Source organism: Pyricularia oryzae, chromosome 4, assembly GCF_000002495.2.
Source record: "Pyricularia oryzae 70-15 chromosome 4, whole genome shotgun sequence".
NCBI classification, from domain to species: Eukaryota; Fungi; Ascomycota; class Sordariomycetes; order Magnaporthales; family Pyriculariaceae; genus Pyricularia; species Pyricularia oryzae.
Genome location: NC_017851.1, coordinates 808,882 through 824,681, shown reverse-complemented (window position 1 = coordinate 824,681; position 15,800 = coordinate 808,882). Strand labels below are relative to the sequence as shown.

Genomic DNA, 15,800 nt, shown 5'->3' with positions numbered 1-15,800 from the left:
TAATGAGAGACCCAAAGTCACCAACGAAAAAGTGGACCACCGTCGCATAGTATCTACGAAGCACTGTACTTTCAATGCCATATTGGTAATTGCTCCCCTCTACAGATGAGGTATGTCTAGTCTAGCTCGAGAATTATAAACCATACGCCTAGCTGGGATAGTGTATGGCATGGATTTACTGTGGAAACCTGCCATCCATTGTAAACATAGGCGAAAAGTCTCGAGTGCAGGTAGGTAGGTAAGCTAAGGTGGGTTGACGGACAATGGGAAATTTGTCTCGTTGTGCATCCAGAGCGAATCAACTTCGCGACAAAAGAGAGAAACAAGAAACCTTGCAAGAAGACGCCGATGTCACTCTGCCAGCCCTCTACGGCATCGGAAACTCACGCCGGGGACCGACAGGCGGCCTGTAAGCCAGAAGGTAGTGAAAAAAGAGAGCCCCCAGCTAATGACCTTGCCCCAGGGAGTGCTAATGCAAACGATAGTCTTCCCAAGGTTAAGGCATGATACAACAAATGATACGCAGGTAAATCAAAGCTGCGAGATGTAAAGCCCGCCTACGACACAGCTTTACTTTCCATGCGCCGCTCTAGGCTTGCGACCGGGCTTCTTCGGAGCTGCCACCTCAGCCATAACGGTAGTCTTTGAGGCGGCTGTTGCAGTTACAGGCTTGCGACCGGGCTTGCGACCGGTCTTTGAAGGACCGGGCTTTGAAGCTCCGGGCTTCCTGCCGGGGGTTTTGGCGGTCCTAGCTATCGCATCAGGCTTACGACCCCTTGGCTTCTTGGCAACCGGCTCTTCACTCTTTTTGGTGGCGTTGAATTTCTTGATGACTTCGGACGCACCCGAAAGGTTTTTCTTCGGCTCCCAAGTATTTTCGGAGGATGCATAGTCTTTCCACTTGACAAGATACATCAACTGCTTGGTGTCGGCGTCAACGCTTGAATCCAAGATCTTTTCGACCTCGTACGCTTCACTAGAAACTACCGAAGCGGCAGTGGCTTTAACCTTACGACCACGCTTCTTGGGAGCAGGGTCCGAAGATTCCTTTATAGCAATTAGGTTAGCCATGAAAATCACTGACAGAGCCGCCAGCACGTACCACAATCTTAGCCCTCTTGAGTGCAGTGCTGAATGTAGCTTTGGCCGCTTCCGCAGCGCCCCTTCGAGATTGAATGCGTTCAGGAGTGCGCTCAGCTTTGAGGGGCTTCCCGCCACGCGCCCTCTTTGCGGGCGGCGCGTCGTTAGTCGCAGCATCGGCATTGCGCTTTCTCGCACTTCCTGTCAAAACAGCTGTTTTTGCGCCCTTGGAGGCTTTCTCGGTGCGCGGGGTTTTAGAAGGCCTTCCAGGTTTGGTGGGTGTCTTCGCAGGTGTGCCGTTCCGGGACAATGGCCTGGGAAGAGATGGACGACCACGTTTTTTGCCAGTGGTTGGCACGATAGACTCTTGGTTATCCAACGCCGGGTCGCTGACTGGCTGCGTTGCCAGATAGTTGATGTGACCAGCAAGCTCGGGCTCCATCGCGTTGTAGCCCACTTCATTATCGGCTTCGTCCCCTAGATGGACCATGGTTCCAAGCGGCTCATCGTGAGCGTCGCCATTTGCGACAATGTCATCGCTAGTGAACATGTCATTCTCATTACCAAAGACATTATCTTCCTGGCTAGAATGAAATGTTAAATAAAGAGTCAAGAGGGTCGGTCACAAGAAGTGCGCTTGGGCAATCCAACCCAAAAAGGGTGGTTGTAGTATAAAATAGACATACTCTGGCAGAGGAGGTGGCATGTTTAATGGTCGCGTCGACTGCGTTCTTATTTACAACCTATTTTCTGCGCCTGACTAGAAGAAAATAGGGTTGGAATGCCTCTTTCAAGTAAGTACCAGGAAAGAGTGATCTGCAATGGCCCTCGTCAATTGGAAGAACCGTCAGAGTTGAGAACAAATGCACGCATTCAAACAGCTGCTGTTCCGTGCGCATGCGGTACGTATCGAATGGGGTTGGTAGATAAGTAGGGATGAACCAAGGGTGAAGTCGGGGTGAGAATTCGCGGTCACGGTTGTGCTTTTGGTCGCGACGCGTGCTGACTGATTCAGGTCAGGACTGTATTTACCCGCAATGCACGACGCCAAGACTGGGGAAAACAAAATGGTAAAGTGGTAATTAATTTACATGCTGCATTAGATGATCAGATAGATCTTGATGTCACATGATAACAAGCGCTGAGTTAGCGTTAGGAGCACGATAAATACGCTGCCACGCGCTTTAGCCTAGATAGCACTACCCACTCCAATACATGGCTCTCCTGCCCACTAAATTAGGCGGCTGCACGTGTACGTTAGTGTGCGTCAGTATATGCCTCCCCGTACGGCGCTTGATTCTAAAGTACGAAAGAGCAGAAGCACCACCTGTGGGTTTCCGCACAATTAGGCTTGCTCGGCTTCAACCGAAAGCAGTGGACGGATGGTTGTTTGATAAAGAAAACTGGCTGGGTGACGCAACGCTATCATAACGAATATTGCAATCACGTCGTTCCTCTCCCCCCATGAGATCAACCACTCACTACTTTTGCTCCACTTTCTTGTTATTCTCGTCACCATCTTCATCGTCTTCAAGCTCTTCAACGCGGCCTTCTTGGAATGCCTTCTCAACCGGATTCTGTACGTCAACAACGCCAGTCTTCTTGAGTCTTGGAGCGAATAGTCAGCGAACAGTCCCGTAATCAATTTGGCAGCCTTTCGGTGAGTACGTACCTCTCAAACAAAACGAACAACCTCTCCGCCTCCTTCTCCTTCTCTTCCTGTGACATTTCAGGAATATCCGACAGCTTCTCCGCGTCCAGGAACTGCCCAGTTATGGGATTCACAGCTCTTCCTTGCATTGTCGAACCCGAAGCACCTTCGCTGGCCAGCGCAGACTGTGGTACTGGGATGTTTTCTTCGAACAGAAAGCCAGAGGCATACCCATATCCGACTTTCTCCACAAACTTACCAGCGTCCCTGTCCGAAAGACCAAAAAGTAGATGCGATATGGCCTTTCGGGATTTCGGAGCCATGGCGTTAGTCATCATCTTCAGGAGCTTTGATGGCAGACTCTCCGTGCTGCCAAGAACCTCCTTCCTGTCTTCGTCGGTAGGTAGGAGTTGGGCCTGCATGGATATGCGAACGGGCTCGGGTGCGGCCTCAAAAATAATGCACAACGAGCCGGCAAGCACTGTCATTGTTGGGTCGTCCATGCCATTGCCTTTGAACTCACTCAACGCCCTGTCCAGGATGCTAATCAGCCTGCTTGTTACGAGGCTTGGATCCCTCTCCGGGAACAAAGTATTCGTGATAGCCTCGTCCTCGAGATCGAGGGTGCATAACGCATTGATCAAGGGACCGAAAGGAGGATCAAGGACGGATTCAGCAGGTAGTGGTCGCTGACATATCAGTGTTAGAATGTGGCCTGCGGCTCCAGCGAATCTCGTACTCTGTCCCGGACAAAACCGTAGGACGGCGAACATCATTTTGAGAGTTTCGCTGAGCGCCATACCCTCCATGGTGTTCGGGCTTGAGTCCTCATCTGGTAAAAAGCGCATATGACTCTCTAACCTTGCAGCAATAAGCTCTGCAAGGCCATGTTGTGTAATCAATATCTCGTGATTGATGTTTCTGGCATTTGCTGCCAGCATCAGCACCCGTGAAACCAGGAACTCGTCGTCCCAGCTATCACTTGCAAGCTTAGCACATGCCTTGATGTGATATCCAAGATCAACGAGCTCTTGGCGGGAGCTGGGTTGAAGAAGCATTGCATTCGCCAGGCAGCGGAGCGCATTTCTGGATGTTGTGTCCGACGATCCATCGAAGGAGTGCGCGGCCAGCGTCGATATCCCCTCCTTTGTAAAGATGGGCTCTGCATCACGAGGGTCTCTCCCATAAACTTTCAACTGCTCGAGCGCCGCGTCACGCTCTAATATGTAGAAAGTCAGCCATCCCTTCCTGCCCATAATATCGAACATCCGAACTTACCTTGCGAGGAGAGATTGTGTTCCTTCAAGTCGAGAGTGAGTTTATCTAGCAAGCCCTTTACAGCAGATAGCTTCGCTGGTTTGAGTCAGCGAGAATATTCCTGGCCAATGAAGAGATATTCCATATAACAACGCTCACCTGTGCCCTTCAGTGTATTGGTATTCAACATCTTGAGGAATCGACACCGCCGTAGACCTGAAATAAGGCTAGATGACGTTTGGCTTCCACCACTTCTTCTTTTTGACTCGGTCCACTACTTGAGAGTATGCCTAGATTGGCTGTCTGCGTTGACCGCACGTCAGTTCCTGCTCCCATAGGTAGGTAGTCGACAAATCCTGAGGCACGGCGGTTACTCCTGAGAAAATCACAAACGAGACTGCTTAACCCAGCTTCATGGCAACAAATAGACACGTACTACTATTTCCTCCCAACTTGACGGTAAGAGCAAATAGTCACAAATGCTAATGGAACAAAATGTACATATCATCAGATTGCTCACACTAATTCTCCAAGTAAGAAGAGCCTTGTGGATTCTGTGTCTTACTGGTATGGCCCCTGCTAGGGAAGGGAACTCAACTCCTTGGCCATGCTTGACGGCCGGAGTTAGCGGGGTCCAAGCGATTCTCAAGGGCCTGTGCTCTCCAATGACCCCACGTCCAATGAACGCGTGCGCTTTGGGCGCGGTCCCCGGACCCGTCTTTCCGTTCGAATTAAATTGATTTTCGTGATCCTGACGCGACGGGCCTGTGCAACCACTGTACGACGAACTAGCGAAAATATGCTGTATGGCTGCCTCCCTCTTGTTTACGCCGGTCAACACATGTCGATTGCTGGTGACTGCTACCACTAGACAGCTGAAAAAAGTGAGACACACAACCAGCCACCTCTCCTGAGGTGCCTTGAGTTGATTACCTTACCTTTCCTCTCCATATAGGCTCTGCCATTTCAGGCTCTATCCACCTTCGTCCGAACCATCAACGGCATTGGCTCAGATGAGCAAGCTGGGCACATCATAGCTTGGGGCTCTTTTGTCTCGGTAGCACGAGGGGCTACTTGCTGCCATCGGCGATCATGCTGGCCGTCGAGGTGGTGGACGACAGCCGCCTGGATCATCTTCCAGCGAGACCCCCGACACCCCCTCAAAGAAAAGGGTCCGAATCCGATGCTCAGTTGAGATTGGCCCCCGAGACCGTCATTCCACTCCGAAACCTTCATACACCCCCAAACGCAAATACTCCTTCGGCTCTAGGGAGTTCTCGCCGGAAGAAGGTCGAGTTTTCGGCGAAGACGGAATACAGAGAGCCGCTCGAATACCAGAGCAACGAGGATGTCCGCCGCCAAAGAACCCCCGCATCGATACCGCATCGCTCGGCCCCCGTCAAGTCCATACTAAAGGTCACATCCTCACCTGCGCCGAACCCGCTTGACCCGGCAAACGGCTGCAGCCCCGGCGGCATCAATCTGCCTAATATGCTGGAATCATCCCTTGCCCAGCTAGCCGGCACTGACCGTGACGCCAAGGTCGATGCCTATACCATGATCGTCCGGGCGCTCAAGATCTCCAATAACCTCCCCGACCGCATCGCTTTGCAGGACAAAATGCCATTGTTCATGCAGTTCATCCAGCGTGATATCTCAACAAACACAGGGGATGTTTCTCTGGTCAACCATGCCTACCGCCTGCTTACCACTTTTCTTCACTTTCCTGCCATTGCCTCTACCATCGCAAACGACTCTGCCGTCTTTATCATCGACCATTGCATCAAGATACTTACTGATGGTTCGATTTCGAAAGAAATGGCCAAGAATGTTCTCCTGATCCTCTCAGCCCAGAGCTTCTCGCTCAAGGTCATGACCTCGGACCGTGTTGGGAAAGTCGTTACAGCCTTGCACTCCATCCCAGACAGTATCATGGACAACAAGAATGCGTTCATCGGTCGTATGTCCGCATACAGGAATTTGGTCAAAAGGTACAAGCCTTTGATGGTTCAAAATTCGGAATGGTTGCTCGACTTCTTCATGGCCATGGTTACAACCAAGAAGGAAGTTCTCCCTGAGATTATACGTTACGTCGAAGACGTGACCTTTATGCTCTGCACGGAGAAGCCTTTTATTCGAAAGGTGCTTGCATTCCTTCAGCAGCCATTTCCTACCCAGAACGACCGCTCATTTGTCGAATGGTTCGAGGGCAAGCTTCAGGAGATGCTGCTGAACCAAGAGACCTGCCGTTTTGTTCCCGTCATCTGGAGTGTTGTGACTCTGTTGCTACCCAACATCGGCGAATGGGACTTGTTTACCAAATGGATGAGGCTCATAATGGCCTGTTTCAATCACAGACTGATTTGTGTTCAAATCGAGGCCAACCGTGCCTTTCCCAGGCTTGCATATGCGTTTTTGAATGGGAATCCCTCTATTGGCAAGAAGCACCTGAGCCTGCTGTGCTCGCCATACAATGCTGCCCAGAAACGTGCAACTGGAGTTGGGAAAGAATTCGATGAGCTGGCCGAAGCCATCCTTAACGGTATATACGCATTGTTGTTCTTGATCTTTCGGCCTCCTTCTGCGCCGGTCAAGCAAGGCGACCTCGAACGTTATTGGGATCAAGCTCTTATGCCAGTCATGCGGAGACTCATGGAAAAGCAACTGAATGGCAGAGACACATGCGCTCACGTCATAGTCATTCTGACTGGGCTCTTTGACTGCTCTACCCAGAGAGTATGGAAGCCGCAGCGCATATTTGACGGCTCCCCTATCAGTCCCACAGAGTTGCTTGCCATCGACCCCAAGTGGCTTCGTCGCAACTCCGGGAGAGTGTTTGCTGTTCTGGAGCCAATGCTGAGAAAGTCTTACCAAGAGCTATCAAACACTAGGAGTGCGGCTCATGGGCTGTGGCGTGCCCTCGTCGGAGCCGTGGCTACAGCCGGCTCCAAGGAGATCAAGGTCTCCGCCGAAACTGCTGGCTTCTTGGGTCATGCCCTTGGGCTTCTTGCGAGAATTTGGGCTAATGGCGTCCCAATGCTGCAATCTCAGAGTGGAGGCTCCGTGCAATTCCTGGCCAGCACCAGAGAATTCATTCTGGTAATGACTGACAAGCTTGGACGCCTACCCTTCACCGAGAAGGTATTGGCTATGGACCAAGATAGAACTCTCGTCCCGTCAACGCCGTCACACCGCTCTGGCAAACATCAAAAAAGCTCGCGAGCCACTATTCATCACATGTTCTTGATCTTGGCCGACTTACCGCCAGGCGTACTAGACAACGATGATCTCGTCGACTTTTTCCGAACAGTCTTCACCCCTTTGCTCAACGCAAGAGACGCGCAAGCTCGCAAGAGCGCAGCCCAAGACTTGATCCAGCTTGTTCCCGTAGACAAGTTATGCCCAGCAGCGCCTTGGTCTTTTGTTTCTGAGCTGATTACTGCGGGGATGGAGTCGTCAAGCATCCACGGTGCCCCTAACATGTTGAGCAATGACGTACTGCTTGGACAGGAGTACCGTGGAATTGTCAAGATTCTGGAACGAGGTCTGAGCCGAACGCAAAACCTTCCGTGGCCGAGATGGCAATCTTTGTACGACTCTTTACACAAACAGGTACGGCAAGCAGCTGGGGATGCTGGGACTGCAATTATCCTCATCGAACCGTTGGCCAAGATCCTTTTGGACGAGCTTTCAGAAGACGGGTCGCTACTGTTGGACAACGTTCGAGGTTTCATCAATCTAATTTCCTCAGCCACACAACCGCGGGATCGACAGGCTCTAGATGCCGCTCGCCGCAATCTTTGGGGCACTTCAGTTACAGGCTCTAGATCCGTATCGTATGATCCCTTTGACAACCTTTACCGCCTTGCGAACTCGATACTGGTTCGTCTTTACAGCCTGAAGGAAAACTCAGAGGATGCAGAAAACGCCACAGTTATTTCCTTGAGGGAAGTCGAAAAGTTTTTCAGTAGATGCACACGACAGCTTGAGCTTCAAACCCTAAAAAGCTTTCAACCAGGCCTTGTTCCCTGGATTCGAGACGAGGATACCCGACTCAATAGCCGTCTGTCCATACCGGTTGTCGAAATAGTGAGTACTTTCGTAGTTAAGCCATCCATTCGCATTTTGAATCCTCACTAACCACAAGCCACACTACAGGCAAAGTCTCTCTGGGATCGGGTCGTAGGCCTTATAAGCAATATGGACACCCATGAAGCATTGCCTCTAGCCGCTTTAGAGGATATCTTATGCGCTGCATTCGAAAGCAAACACAGACATATTGTCAACTCAGTATCGACTCTATGGAACAAAATGGTTGAAAACGCCGAAAACATATCATACCCCGATAAATTGAAGGCTGTTTTGGTCTCCCGACAGCATTTTATAGACATTGCCCTCCCTGGGATCGACTTGTCCCAAAACACTGCCTTTGCTGCATATACGCAGGAGTTAGACATGATTGACACTCAAGAAGACATGGGCATGTTGGATGCGGACTTGACCAAGTCAAAATCACCCGTAAAGAAAGTTTTCACGCCGGTCAAGACTTCATTGACCAGAAGAAGTCCTAGGAAAACACCGTCTGCTTCGAGCGGACTTAGGAAGTCGTCAGTGAACAAGCGACGGAAAACAAAAGCAAGCCCCAGGGTTCTGCGCCACGATAACTCGCAGGTCGATTTTGCCCCCATTGATTCATCACCTTCTGCAATGACTTTTAATTCTCAGATCCTCACCGAGCGGCAAAAGGAGGTTCGGGCGAGACAGAAGTCCGCTGCTGCTATATTGCCAGAAATGATGGATGACGAGGTGCAAGATATCAACAACTCTGGACCAGGGCCTTCACTGCAACCGATACCGGAACCGTTATCGCCGGCCAACCGGGATTTGCCTCGCGCGACTACACCTGAGAAGACGGGAATATTCAATGATTATGTCAGTTCTACGCCTACTCCTCGGCGTGGCCAGCTTCTGCACATAATCGACAATGACAATGCCGATCCGCCATCATCGCCACCGGAACCCAGGAGATACCCACTGATACCTGAACTCAACGTTCGGGGTAGCAATGGTGGTCTTTTGGACGATTGGCAACTGTCGTCATCTCCGCCATCCGGCACTCCTGAACCTGAGCCTGCTGAATTATTAGCAGGGCCGGTTGCTATGCCGGTGCACGACGACGTGGACGGTAAAATGGTCATCGACGAGACTAAGTACGATCTGGAACAGAGTGAGGAGGTCGTAGAATCCGTGGATGAGAGACGACACAGATCCACACCATCGAGGCAGCCGCGGTCTGCAAACAGACCCACAAGACAGTCCACGCGATTGTCGCTACCAGTTACTCCACGCCGGAGCCGCCGGTTCAACGAATCTTCCGAAGGGTCTCCCAAATCAGGCGGTGATGTTTGTATTGATACTCTAATCAGTCCAAAAGCGCATTTCCCGACAGATCCTACTCCAACGGATGATACATCCTTTGAACAAAGCATGCTTAGGCTTGTTGTCGAACTAGACAGCCAGGATCGACCGGTCACGAACTTTGTGGAGCCTACACCTTCGCCTGAAAAGAATCAGCCTGTGCAGTCAAGCTGTGCTGTCGTTCAGGATGCCCACGGCGAGATACAGCAACACGGCACCCCGAGTGTCGCTCCGCTGGAATGCATTACCGTCGGTGGGAAGCACTTGAGACGAGGACGCGGACGACCCTCCAAGTCAAAAGAAGGCTCGTCGTCACAATCGACCGATCCCTCTGAAATTTTGGAGCCTAGTTTGAGAGACACGCCTGATCTCTCTCCTAGCAAACATAAGCGAAAGAGGGAATCATCATCTGTGACCGAGGATAGTGCCAATATAAGTCCCAAAAAGCCCAAGCACCGACAAGCCTCGGAGAGCCAACAGGAGACCCTCGACAGTCAGGCGACGGGTCAGATGGCAGCCCCAGGTACGTCGTACTTCTCCCTCAACTTTGTGGGCAAGATCCTAAGGACCTTTTTCTTTAGGGGCAACGGCACAGCCGAGGACTAGAAGTGCGACTGCACGAGAAAAACGCGCGTCTCAGACACTCGGCATTGTTGGATGTTTACAGCGTCATATTGAAGGGAGGTTGGAGGTCATTCCCGACGGCGGTGTAGTAGCAGACACCGAATCGCAGGTCCAGTCGCAGATTGCGCAAGAGGAGGCAGAGAGCCGAAAGACGGAGAGAATTATCACACATGAGGAGGCTCACGCGGCCATAGCGATAGATGTCTCCCCTTCTGGCCCTGCCATTGCAGAAGTTTCAAAAGAGCAGAGTAAGACCAATAAGTCGGCCGAGTCACCATTTGCGACCATTTTGGCAATGCTTAAGGGAGGCTTAGAAGCCCTTCAGGAGGCCGAGTTGTCCAGGAGCGAGGTTTCAGAGCTTGAAGATGTTTGTATGGATTTCAAACGTGAGTTATATGCTGCGGAGAAAAGGGGGAGAGCTTAATGGTTGTTGTAAAAACACAACGGAACGGTACCGATTCGGTGAGACGGATGTCATATTTACTCACAAGGGAGCAATCCTAGGGTGTTCCAAGCGTGAGTACGAGCACTACATATTGAATGATCATGAGTTTTATTTTCACATGTCTTGGTTCCAAGAGCGGATAGTTGAGGACAGCACTGACGATAAGTATCAAGTACATCTATACACAGCACCTGTGCAAAATTAACGCAATTATTGCAAAATCCCACCAAAAGTCACCATATTCACAAAGCTGCAACTTTGTTAATATAAAAGGCACAGCTTTTTTTATTCTGGCAGCTTATATAAATTTATATAATATAATATACATTTACATTTTACTTTATAACCAAATCTCCGGCGTTTGTTACAAAAGTTCAAAATACAAGGTTGGAAATTTGAAAAAACCGTGTCCACTGTAAATGCGCTATAATACACTATAACGGAATTTTTTCAACTTTTATCAATTTTAATCCAAATTTGCGTTTGCAATTAATATTATTTTGAAAGAATAATTATACGTATAAAAGTTTTGGCCCTTTTAAACTAATAATATACAAATTATTATAGATTTGAATTGTTGATTAACAGGATTATTGGTATTTGAAAACCGTGTGTTTTGGTGGGATTTTGCAATGGTTGCGTTAATTTTGCACACCTACTGTAATACCTACCTGCTTACCTACCTAACTAACTACCTTCGTATCTTGAGTTTTTGGAACCCGAGTCATGACTATCTTTTCTAGCCTTGACCAGGCCAATGTAATCCTTTGGGAACGCCCAAGTCGTTAATTGAATCAGTTTCCTTGTTGCTATCTTGTCCGGCTCGCTTCTCATGGTTCAGCCAACGTGTTTCAGGTGGGTGGGTTGCTCCAGAAGGCTCAATTTTGTTAGTCAGGCGGGGTCAAGTACGGCTGGGTGCCGGATTCATACCTACCCCGTACATAGCAGAGGGGCAATTGATAGCAAAGGAATACCCCGCCATCATGTTAATCGAAGCTTGGAGCCGTCGTGCCAGTTCGAAAAGTTTGATTCCCCGATTGGTCTATGTGGCTAGGTATGTCACAAGCACTGCGTAGTATGGTGATCGATGCTAATCTATATCAATCCAAGAACTTACAAGAAATTTGGCGCAACTAAGTCAAACACAATAGGATCCCATTCGATCTTGCAAGGATCGCCCGGTCTGCATGTATGTTGTCTCGTCCCAACCCCACCAAGCAGCCATTGCAGCCCGTTTGAACCTGAGCCACCTAGGAGGTAGAGAAGTAGGTACCGTACCTGGGTACCTACCTGCCGGCAGGCCTGCCTGCCTTGATTGCTTACTCAATGGGAATACATTACCTACCATACTTTGGGCAGGCACTTCAGGTACCTAGGCACCTTACCTAGGCTAGAGATCGTAGGGGGCCGACGCACGCAACATAGCTCCCCTCCCTAGCTGTAGTGTTCCTCGTCCTAGCGCCAGCAAAGCTCTTCCTAACATCTGCAACCACCCAATGAAGAATTAGAAAACGGTATATTACACACTAGCCACACCCTCACATTTACAATTAAACATGGTCGACCGTCCCAACAAGCCCTCGGCCCTGGCCAGCACGCCAGGCCTGCCGCCCCAGGCACAGGTCAGCATCACTCACGACAAGTCCCGCGTCGAGGCAGTATTGCCAACAGGCGAGAGCGTCGAGGTCCTCCTGTACGGTGCCACCGTCCTCAGCTGGAAGAAGAACGGCCAAGAGAAGCTGTGGTTGAGCGAAGGGGCGAAGCTGGATGGCTCAAAGGCCGTCAGAGGTGGCATTCCGCTAGTCTTCCCTGTACGTTCAATGTCACCATCTCCTCTTCTGTTTTAATCACAAGTTTCCATTGATCTTTATCCTCTCCCCCACAACCTTTACTTATACTTTAATACTTACAAATGCCATGACAGGTGTTCGGTACGGCTCCTGACCACGAGGCGACCTCGGCACTCCCGCAGCACGGGTTCGCGCGAACCTCGACTTGGGAGTTTCTCGGCAAGTCGACATCGGAGTCGGCGGGCGAAGGTGATGGTGCACCCAGGTCTATGGCTGACCTCTCGGTCAAGCTGGATTTCGGCTTATCGAGCGCCAACCTCGATGAGAAGACGCGGGCACTCTGGCCACACCCTTTTGGATTACTCTACAGCGTCACGCTGGACCGTGATGCACTCACCACGAGCCTGATTGTGACCAACGAAGGCGACAAGCCAATCGAGGTGCAGGTTTTACTTCACACCTATCTAAGAGTCAAGGTGAGTTGTTCAAACCAACAAAGGCACGCCGAACGATATGATCGTCTATCTAACTGGCCGCCATGTGCTTCCTCTCTCTCTCTCTCTCTCTAGGACATCAACAACGTCACAATCGAAGGTCTTGAAAACGCATCGTACATCGACAAGGTCGACAATGCATCCACCAAGACTCAGGACACTGCTCCGCTGGCTATTAACGGCGAGACGGACCGTATATACACACCCGTCGGTGGACCCCGTGCACCAGTCACAGTGCTCGAGGGTGGACAGAAGACATTTGAGGTTGTGCGTGATGGCAATCTCGACGACGTTGTGGTCTGGAACCCGTGGACCGAGAAGGCCAATTCAATAGGCGACTTCGAGCCTAAAGTTGGCTTCAACAACATGTTGTGTATTGAGCCGGGTGCTGTGCGGGCGTGGCAGACGCTCGAAGCGGGAGACGCGCTTGAAGGTGCGCAGACCATCAGGGCCTGGTAACTCGGCCATGTTACTGGACTCTCTCAGAACGCAACGAGCGAAGCTGCTAGGCTATGAGGCGTGGGGATGAGAGAGGCTTATGACGGTACGACAAGATTATGATTGATGATTAGGAATGTCACGCGCAATTTGACGCGTGTCAAGCTAGCTGGCCGATTTATCACCTAGCTCGAGTTACTCACTCCTGGTCCCATGAATTATCAAACGGCCGTGGGTGAAATCCGCTTGATTCCAATGGACAACTGATAAAGATGGTGCTACAAGGAGTAAGAAAGGGTAACTTCAAGGGAGAGGGAACCCCTTTCAAGGGAGTTAATTCCTTCACACATGGTACCATCTATTAATACCAAGAATGAAGAATCCAAATCTAAAGGTGACTATTCACAGAGTAAGCTGCCTTCATTTTGTACGTGGGTGTGCGATATCAGTCGCTATGTGTCGGGTTCAATGTTCAATGCGTTTAATGGCCATAGTGTGTTCGGTCCCCCCCCCCCCCCCCCCCCAAAATACTTTTGTCACGGCCATAAAACACACCCGAGCTTTGCAACATATCCTCTCAAGCAACAAACGAGTACCTGTTGAGCGTGCCTGGTCATGGAAAGCTCAACAAGTTGGTGGTGTCCTCCCCTTACGATAGTGATCGGCAACCAAGAATGCCAGCTCCAAGGCCTGTTTCTCGTTGAGTCTAGGGTCGCAGAAAGTTGTGTAGTTTGTCGGTAGATCTGAGGCCTCTAGTTCTGCCGCACCACCCAGGCACTCTGTGACGGCATCGCCCGTGAGCTCGAGATGAACGCCTCCAAGGTAGGAGCCCTCCTCTCTGTGGATCCTGAGGGTCTGAGACAATTCCTCGAAAATGTCTTTGAACTCCCTGGTCTTAAAATTCCCCACGGACCGCGTGTTGCCGTGCATCGGGTCGCACTGCCACACAGCTAGCCCACGGTACTCACTGTCCTCGACGGCGCGGATGTGCGCGGGCAGCAGCTCGGCAACGCGATCGGCACCGTACCTCGTGATGAGCGTTATCTTGCCCGCCTCGCGGTCGGGATTGAGTTTCCGTAGCAAAGAGAGCAAGTCGGAGGCGGGCGTGCTGGGCCCGACCTTGACGCCGATGGGATTCGCGATGCCGCGGAAAAACTCGACGTGGGCGCCGTCAATCTGACGAGTGCGGTCTCCAATCCAAAGGAAATGAGCCGAAGTGTCGTAGTACTTCTTGCCCGCTGTCACCTCGTCGCCCTTGGTTGCCGTGGAGGGGTTCTCGAGCAGGCGCGTGAGGGGCTCCTCATACTCGAGGAGTAGCCCTTCGTGACTGGTATATAGCTCTACCGTGCCCAGATTCGGGCTCTTGTCGGCGCCAATGGTTTGCATGAACCGCAGCGACTCTGTCAAGAAGTCAACGGCTTGTTCGTACTTTGCCTTGAGGGTGGCGTCGCGCACATGGCCGAGACCCCAGTCCAGCGGGCGGTGTAGGTCTGCGATCCCGGAAGAGATTGATGCCCTCACGTAATTGAGCGTAGCGGACGAGTGGTGGTATGCTTGAACCATCCTACCGGGGTCAAGCTCTCGCTGGTCAAGTGGGAAGCCGTTTAGAATATCTCCCCGGAAGGAGGGCACCTCGCGGCCGTCGACAATCTCAGTCGGACTGGACCGAGGCTTGGCGTACTGCCCAGCCATGCGGCCTATGCGGACAACCCGCTTGTTTCCGCCCCAAATCAGGACCAGACTCATCTGCAAGAGCAGCTTGATCTTGGACTCTATGGTGCTTTGTTCGCAATAGTCAAACAGCTCGGCGCAGTCGCCGCCCTGCAGAAGAAAGGCCTTACCATGGGCGACATCTGACAGTAGCTCCTTGAGCCGCTCAATCTCGCGCGGGTGCACAATGGGCGGAAGCCGCTTGAGCTGCGTCGTCGCCTTTTTCAGGGCCTCTTGGTCTGGATATTCAGGACATTGTTTGATGGGCTTTGACCTCCAAGAGTCTGGAGCCCAGCCCTGTGTTGTGTCCGTCATGGCAGGCGACGGGAAGATAACAAAGTCGCAACTGGCTTCTATTATCGATGAGTCAGTCAAGCGAGGGATCCCGATGGGGGGTTATTACGTTGTCGTTTTATACGCAAATGTACCTACAATAGGCTAGATACCTAGGCCTTGACTAGCAAGTACTTCTAGGTACAAATACTAAAAAGTAAAAAGTAAAGCAGGTGGTCGGTCTGATTCAGTAAAGATCAAATGATTCAAACTTTTCAAGTGAGATGCGGCGACTAATTTAGATATTTCGCTTTGGAATGCTCCGTGGCAATTTAACCGGAATGAAGAAAGAGTGTGTGGTCGCCGAAAAAAGAATGCGAGCATGTGCAGCACCGTTGCCCCTTTGCTGCCTTCGTCTTAGTCTTGTACGTGGTAGATTCGTTCCACGGACCTGGATTTGATTTATATTCTCAGGTCAACAACTCTTTCTAGTCTTCGGGAGACGCTATAACCATATGAAAGTAGGTAGACAATGAATTACAGCTGAAAACTTATATAGAACAGGTCCAACATACAATACTATTTCAGCTTGGAAGCCCCACCCCCCGCTATTCATCCTT

The 15,800-nt window shown here is 50.9% G+C and overlaps 5 protein-coding genes across 5 annotated transcripts; 2 read left to right on the top strand and 3 right to left on the bottom strand.

Moving 5' to 3' along the window:
- Nucleotides 1-10: 10 nt before the first annotated feature.
- MGG_14009 (uncharacterized protein) lies at nt 11-2,149 on the bottom strand. Its single transcript, XM_003716082.1, has 3 exons — nt 1,767-2,149; nt 1,103-1,664; nt 11-1,047 (listed from the first exon to the last, which is right to left on the bottom strand). The coding sequence occupies exons 1-3, from the start codon at nt 1,784-1,786 to the stop codon at nt 571-573; spliced, it is 1,059 nt and encodes a 352-aa protein (XP_003716130.1). The 5' UTR covers nt 1,787-2,149; the 3' UTR covers nt 11-570.
- Nucleotides 2,150-2,239: 90 nt separating this feature from the next.
- Nucleotides 2,240-4,630, bottom strand: MGG_14008 (uncharacterized protein). The gene is made up of 5 exons (XM_003716081.1): nt 4,425-4,630; nt 4,148-4,291; nt 4,010-4,084; nt 2,753-3,950; nt 2,240-2,688 (listed from the first exon to the last, which is right to left on the bottom strand). The coding sequence occupies exons 2-5, from the start codon at nt 4,176-4,178 to the stop codon at nt 2,562-2,564; spliced, it is 1,431 nt and encodes a 476-aa protein (XP_003716129.1). The 5' UTR covers nt 4,179-4,291; nt 4,425-4,630; the 3' UTR covers nt 2,240-2,561.
- A 143-nt stretch (nt 4,631-4,773) lies between these two features.
- Nucleotides 4,774-10,814, top strand: MGG_08598 (uncharacterized protein). The gene is made up of 2 exons (XM_003716080.1): nt 4,774-8,077; nt 8,147-10,814. The coding sequence occupies exons 1-2, from the start codon at nt 5,081-5,083 to the stop codon at nt 10,010-10,012; spliced, it is 4,863 nt and encodes a 1,620-aa protein (XP_003716128.1). The 5' UTR covers nt 4,774-5,080; the 3' UTR covers nt 10,013-10,814.
- Nucleotides 10,815-11,509: 695 nt separating this feature from the next.
- MGG_08597 (uncharacterized protein) lies at nt 11,510-13,701 on the top strand. The gene is made up of 3 exons (XM_003716079.1): nt 11,510-12,286; nt 12,400-12,741; nt 12,835-13,701. The coding sequence occupies exons 1-3, from the start codon at nt 12,032-12,034 to the stop codon at nt 13,216-13,218; spliced, it is 981 nt and encodes a 326-aa protein (XP_003716127.1). The 5' UTR covers nt 11,510-12,031; the 3' UTR covers nt 13,219-13,701.
- A 10-nt stretch (nt 13,702-13,711) lies between these two features.
- Nucleotides 13,712-15,744, bottom strand: MGG_08596 (phospho-2-dehydro-3-deoxyheptonate aldolase). The gene is made up of 2 exons (XM_003716078.1): nt 15,340-15,744; nt 13,712-15,260 (listed from the first exon to the last, which is right to left on the bottom strand). The coding sequence occupies exon 2, from the start codon at nt 15,220-15,222 to the stop codon at nt 13,822-13,824; it is 1,401 nt and encodes a 466-aa protein (XP_003716126.1). The 5' UTR covers nt 15,223-15,260; nt 15,340-15,744; the 3' UTR covers nt 13,712-13,821.
- Between the last annotated feature and the right edge of the window lie 56 nt (nt 15,745-15,800).

Coding starts and splice junctions, on each gene's coding strand:
- MGG_14009 (XM_003716082.1), bottom strand. CDS start 1,786: ATGCCACCTCCTCTGCCAGA. Junction 1,665..1,766: donor ATGCCACCTCCTCTGCCAGA/GTATGTCTATTT, acceptor ATTTCATTCTAG/CCAGGAAGATAATGTCTTTG. Junction 1,048..1,102: donor TCAAGAGGGCTAAGATTGTG/GTACGTGCTGGC, acceptor ATTGCTATAAAG/GAATCTTCGGACCCTGCTCC.
- MGG_14008 (XM_003716081.1), bottom strand. CDS start 4,178: ATGTTGAATACCAATACACTGAAGGGCACAG. Junction 4,085..4,147: donor CAATACACTGAAGGGCACAG/GTGAGCGTTGTT, acceptor GACTCAAACCAG/CGAAGCTATCTGCTGTAAAG. Junction 2,689..2,752: donor TTGTTCGTTTTGTTTGAGAG/GTACGTACTCAC, acceptor ATTCGCTCCAAG/ACTCAAGAAGACTGGCGTTG.
- MGG_08598 (XM_003716080.1), top strand. CDS start 5,081: ATGCTGGCCGTCGAGGTGGTGGACGACAGCCGCCTGGATCATCTTCCA. Junction 8,078..8,146: donor CCATACCGGTTGTCGAAATA/GTGAGTACTTTC, acceptor GCCACACTACAG/GCAAAGTCTCTCTGGGATCG.
- MGG_08597 (XM_003716079.1), top strand. CDS start 12,032: ATGGTCGACCGTCCCAACAAGCCCTCGGCCCTGGCCAGCACGCCAGGC. Junction 12,287..12,399: donor GCATTCCGCTAGTCTTCCCT/GTACGTTCAATG, acceptor ATGCCATGACAG/GTGTTCGGTACGGCTCCTGA. Junction 12,742..12,834: donor ACACCTATCTAAGAGTCAAG/GTGAGTTGTTCA, acceptor CTCTCTCTCTAG/GACATCAACAACGTCACAAT.
- MGG_08596 (XM_003716078.1), bottom strand. CDS start 15,222: ATGACGGACACAACACAGGGCTGGGCTCCAGACTCTTGGAGGTCAAAG.